This window comes from Hylobates moloch, unplaced genomic scaffold (assembly GCF_009828535.3).
Source record: "Hylobates moloch isolate HMO894 unplaced genomic scaffold, HMol_V3 SCAFFOLD_23, whole genome shotgun sequence".
NCBI classification, from domain to species: Eukaryota; Metazoa; Chordata; class Mammalia; order Primates; family Hylobatidae; genus Hylobates; species Hylobates moloch.
The window spans coordinates 21,396,287-21,402,255 of record NW_026652298.1 but is presented as its reverse complement, the minus strand read 5'-3'; the positions used below and the strand labels follow the sequence as shown (position 1 = coordinate 21,402,255).

The 5,969-nt window shown below is 41.8% G+C and overlaps 1 protein-coding gene across 1 annotated transcript; it reads right to left on the bottom strand.

The window, feature by feature from the left end:
- Nucleotides 1-1,210: 1,210 nt before the first annotated feature.
- Nucleotides 1,211-2,893, bottom strand: LOC116462269 (FUN14 domain-containing protein 2-like). The gene has a single exon (XM_032754090.2). The coding sequence runs from the start codon at nt 2,855-2,857 to the stop codon at nt 2,288-2,290; it is 570 nt and encodes a 189-aa protein (XP_032609981.1). The 5' UTR covers nt 2,858-2,893; the 3' UTR covers nt 1,211-2,287.
- Between the last annotated feature and the right edge of the window lie 3,076 nt (nt 2,894-5,969).

Sequence of the window (5,969 nt, the reverse complement as noted above, 5' to 3'; positions counted from 1 at the left end):
GAAATCCCATCTCTACTAAAAGTACAAAATTAGCCAGGTGTGGTGGCGGGCACCTGTAACCCTAGCTACTCGGGAAGCTGAAGCAGGAGAATCACTTGAACCCAGGAGGCAGAGGTTGCAGTGAGCCAAAATCACGCCCCTGCACTCCAGCCTGGGCAACAAGAGTGAAACTCTGTCTCAAAAAAAAAAAAAAAAGGGCCAGGTGCGGTGGCTTATGCCTGTAATCCCAGCACTTTGGGAGGCCAAGCCGGGCAGATCACGAGGTCAGGAGATTGAGACCATCCTGGCTAACACGGTGAAACCCCATCTCTACTAAACATACAAAAAAATTAGCCAGGCGTGGCGGTGGGCGTCTGTGGTCCCAGCTACTCGGGAGGCTGAGGCAGGAAAATGGTGTGAACCTGGGAGGTGGAGGTTGCAGTGAGCCAAGATCGCGCCACTGCACTCCAGCCTGGGCGACTGAGCGAGACTCCGTCTCAAAAAAAAAAAAAAAAGTAGGTTTTCTAAGTCAAAGAGTAAAAACTTTTACTTTCTTTTTCCCCATGGCAATTTTTTTCTTTTCTTTTCTTTTTTTTTTTTTTTTGGGACAGGAGGTTGGGGCCAGCCTGGGCAACATAGCGAGACCCCATCTCTACCAAAAATACAAAAAGATAGCCAGGCATAGTGGTGCATGCCTGTAGTCCCAGCTACTCAGGAGGCTGAGGCAGGAGAATTGCTTGAACCCAGGAGGCAGAGGTTGCAGTGAGCTGAGATGGCGCCACTGCACGCCAGCCTAGAGCGAAACTCCGTCTCTAAATAAATAAATAAATAAATATCTTCCAGATTTACCACATCGACAATGTAAGACAGCTCCACAGCAACTGGGCTTCTTGTGCGAGGACCTCAGCTCTTGCTTGCCACCCTCCCAGCTGTGTAACGGCAAGCTGGACTGCAGTCAAGGGGAAGACGAATCTGCTACCTACTCTAGTAAGGCGGACAAGTAATCAAAATTTAAAAACAGTCACCAGCAACTAATAACTAAAATTCAGAATTACATGAAAACATTGTACGTGAATGCTTTCTATTAGAATTAATGCTTTTGTCTAATATGGGTCAAATGCCCAACAGTCTCCCACAAAACTTGATATTCAAGTGTCCCAACCAGAAGACTCGGACATATATAGACAAGGTGTGTGACACAAGAAATGACTGTGGTGATTGCTCAGATGAATCAGGTAAAAATGAAAAGATGTCATTAATTTTTTAATGGCTTCTTGGAGTGGCTACCCTTATACTTCAATTACATAAATTAACTCATCCTTACAAGCCTTCCTTAAGGATACATCCAGGATTTTAAGATTCTATCATTTCCAGTAGTTTGTGCATATTTAAACTAGATGAATTATCTAGCTAAGAATACAGCCAGTTCTGTAAGAATTACCAAAGGAAATAATCTTGATAGACACCTCTTGTCTGCTATCAAATTCCTTCTATATTTCTTTACAAATGTTGGTGAAGATCAAACAAAAACCTGTTGAGTGCTTTGGCTCTCAAAAAAAATTTTCGTTTAAACTTTGCCATTTCCTTGCTTTTCCTCCCTCACTTTCCTCCTTCTCTCCTCCCCTCATTCTGTTCCCTACGGTAGTTTAATACTTGGCAGACACCTGATCACCCCACAATCTCATAAAACCATGGCAGAGATGCAATTCCAATACCTCGTGGCCCCAGTTAGTATCTGAAGTCCTATCAGAAATACACTCAATAGATAATTTCCTGCCCTTTGTCTGGTCATCGTGGAGGGTAGAAATGGAAACGCTATCCCTGCTGATTGAACATACAAACTCAAAGGTACCCTTTCTTTTTTTTTTTTTTTCATGCTTAAAGGCAAATGTATTCAGTTCCTTTCCATGCAGCACACAATAAGGTTATCTATGTGCTTATTTTTTTTTCCAAATCAACAGTTTGGGACAAGCTTTCAGGATCCACTCATCCTCCACGGTCAGCCATCTTGCAATGTGTTCTCATAAGTGTCTTGCATGGGGGTAAAGGAACCTTCTTGTTGACCCACAGACTGACCAAGTAAGGGGTGTCCTGGGAGGAGAGCTAAGGACTGTTGCCTCTTCTGCCACCATCAAGCTCATGGTGCCACATTAACTTGTACCAGCAGATGCTTATAGAAGCCACTCGGATTTGCCATGGCAGGGAGGAAGGCATGGGAGAAGAGGAGGAGGGACTCGATGTCCTATGATGGAGTGTAGAGGCTGCTGCCTGGAAAAAAACAGGAACAATGAACATGAGGTCATCTGCCTTAGGATGCCATGCCAAGCAGAAAGCCTCCGAAAAATCCCCCAGTCACTAGAACATTCTTCTTCACAAATGACACCACCTCTTCAGCTTTGCTCCTGACCTCAGTAGGTATCTGATTGCTCTTACGGATCTTCAGCTGCTCTTTGGCTTTCTTCATGTCCTTCTCCACTCGTTGCCAGTCAACTTTGATGTACCCAGTATGGTTTGCAAGCTGAAAGAGAAAAAATCCACCTCCCACAGCTGTTGCAGCCAACTTTCCGACCTTCTGGAATATGAAACCCGTGCACCATCCAGTGACACCTCCAATGAACAGCTGGGTTGCCACGCTGTACTTTTCTGCTGAAGGTCCAGATTCCTGCCCGAACAGCTTAGGCCACCATGGCTGCTTCTTAGCAAATTCCGCAAGGTCCAGTGACTCAAAATTTCCCTCAAAGTTTCCTTGACTGGACGCGGCCATTTCGGTGAGCTTGTCTCGCGAGGACACACGTAGAGTATCTGCGCGGCAGGCCGCGGAGTGGCACGCAGTTGTCGCCACCACTTGGCTTCCGGCACGTGGGGCAGATGTTTCCATTCCCACGGCGGCAGCGGAAGAGGGCGGGCCGGAAGCGCCGCGGCTGCTTGCAGTCTCCGCAAGCAGCTACATCACAGAGCTCAGCCGGCGGTGTCAGGACCCTTTCTTATTTATGTAATATGTCAGTATGTTTATTTTTAGGCTGATGGTAAGGGGTAGTACTTGTCTTGGCTTTTCAAAGTACAAATTCCTTCACCGAAACATGTAGAATCTTTAATAAACATCTGCAATTTTCCTGCAGGGCAGTTTTCACTAATATTTTTAAGATCCAGGGGGCTATTTCTTTTCCAATAATATCTTTTTCAGTCCACCTTGACATTTTAACAGTTATGGTTTTTAAAATAAATAAAATTGTCTAGTTTTACTGTGCCCAAAGTGTTCAGGCTGGAGATGTGATACTGTTTTCTTTGCTGACTGTGCCTGCACTGCCAGAACTCGCTGCAAAAATGGCATTCAAGACTGTGCTGATTGGAGCGATGAAAACTTACGTGAATAGAAGACTTTTCTAATCATTGTTTTGGAAAAGCTGAAAACTGTTATTAGTTGCCTTAATACTTCTCTCAAAAAAAGTATGTGTGTGTGTATATGTGTATATATATATCTTCTCAGAGGATATATATACACACACACACACACACACGCAAACATATGTATCTTACTGGGATGGCAGAGGGAGGGAAGAGCTACTGAAGAACATGAATCCAGCGTTAATGGAGAAAAAAATGACTAGTAGAAATCAGACCGAAATCTTACTTTCGGCTCATTTCTAAATCTGTTTCCAAATTTTAGAATGTAGCTTTCTGTTCTGTGCACCATAGGGTTATGGGAATGAAACAAACGTATTTTAGCTAAATTATTTCAACAAATAAAGGGTATTAATCCCAAAAGCTGTCAGATCAAAACAGATGTCTATTTCAGTTTCCAGCTGAAAAGTAGTTTGTTCCGGTCTGCCCCTCTAGTCTGCCAGGGCCTAAAATTATTTCCAGCAGGTAGTGAACCTGAAAGAGCAGACTTGGATTTGAATCTCCTAACACCTGGGGGGCTGTGTGACCTGAGATAAGTAATTTCACCTCTTAAAGAGTAATAAGGCTCTTTCTTGGGGTATAAGCAAAGAAGACACAAAACAAGTGATAGAGTGCTTTTAACATGTAACAGCAGCTAAAGGGACTGTAGACAATTAAAGAAAAATTGGAAGGATATGGTAGATTGTATTATTGTCCAAAAATATCTGCCACCCTGGACGATTATACTTCCCCAGTCCCACAGCCACTACTATGTATGTGACTTGCTTTGGCTGAGGAAGTTTATTAATGATATGCATCACTTCCCAGAATCACTTTGAAAGAGCCAGCTGATTGCTCTCCATCTTTTCCCTATCATGAGACTGGCAGTGTTCCAGTTAGATGTTTCTGGAGTACAGCGGAGCCCAACCATGGGCAAACCACAAACTTCAAATGTGACAAAACTTTGTAGCAACTAGACTTTTGGTCTTTTCTAACTGTAACATAACCCTACCTATTTTGATATTGAAGAGACTAGAAGAAAAACTTGCCATATTAATCCATAGCCACCAACACACACCCTTATTTACACAATAAGCTGAAGAAATAATTTTAGATTGTTGGAAAGAAGTTGCTGAGTCAGGCACAACAGGCTTAACCTTAGACATCTGTCCAATAAGCAAGATATGCTGGGACAGGCCTCACCTGGAAATCGATTGCATTTCTGTTTAGTCCCTTTCCGCTAGGCCTAGATCAAACTGGAAAGCTATTCAGACAGTGGCACTCTCCACAAGCTTGTCAGTCAGTCAGTCACCCCCAATACTTCTTGGGCTGAGAATGTTTCCAATCATGCTACTCAAAGCAAGGCCAATAGGCCAGTAGCATTAGCATCATCTGGGAACGTGTCAGAAACACAAATCCTCAGGCCCCATGCCACTATCCTCCAGCTTAGCCATTCCACTTGCTTTGGTTTTGTTTGCAACAGCTTTAAGAGCCAGTGCATGACCCACCATCTTCTCTGCCAAGAAGCAGAGTGTCCCAGATAGGTGCTGCCATCAGGGTGGGACCTAGCATGACTATGTAAGCACAGCCCAACCTGACCCACAAGAGTCTGCAAATGTGCACTTATTTTTTATACTTTTGTTACAGTTGAGACTTCAGGATTCTTCTCACTGTAGCACTGTACTTCAACAAAACTGATAAACATCCTGAGGAAAATACAATGTAAATATGTGCAAACACTGTTTACTCAAAACTTTGTTTTCCCTACAGTTAATAGTGATTTTTAGATACAACTGTATAGTACTTTCAAAAGGTACTTGCAAATTGCTATAAAAATTTAAAATAAATTATCATTACAAGTAGAAACAGACTATTTTCTCCTCAAATGGCCTTGGTTCAGATTACACAATTGTTTTAATTGTAATTTGTAAAAATGTTTAAAGTAACCCTATGTTGAGGGATTTTCTGGCACCATGAAACTGTTTGGTAACCTGATTATGGTGGCAGACATTACAAATTCTTTCAACTGTATATGCTTGATTTTACTGTATATTTTTTATTAAATAAAAACATAACCCTATTCATTTATTAGTGTTGACACTTAAGGAAAAGACAGTAACTCAGGAGCCATTCCTATTCTAAACACTACCTTTTCCAAGTCACCTTATAAAATATCCTACAAAGAAAGGATCTGGAGATTACTTTTACTTTTTAGAAGTTCTAAACCTCAGGTTACATCTACAAAATGGAGCTATTAGTTCTTCACAAATTGAGGAATAAAGGAGATAACACCGAGGTAATTCATAAAAGGCACTTAACATATGCCTACAGTACAGTATCAGGGAGAAACGTCTGTTTATCCACTAAGGAATACTCTATTTTCGTATTTACACCCACCATATAAACCATGGAAGCACCAAGGACTGTTGGAGAGAAAAGTTTTCAAACATGAGAACTTTATACCACCTTTGTTACACTACACTGATTTTAAATCTTTAATCAAATTCCAAAGGTTATCAGCCATATCACATGTCATGATTAGCTTTCTATAAGCAATTTTTTTTACTGTGTACAGATCAGTGTCAATGAAATAAAAAAAAAAAACTGTA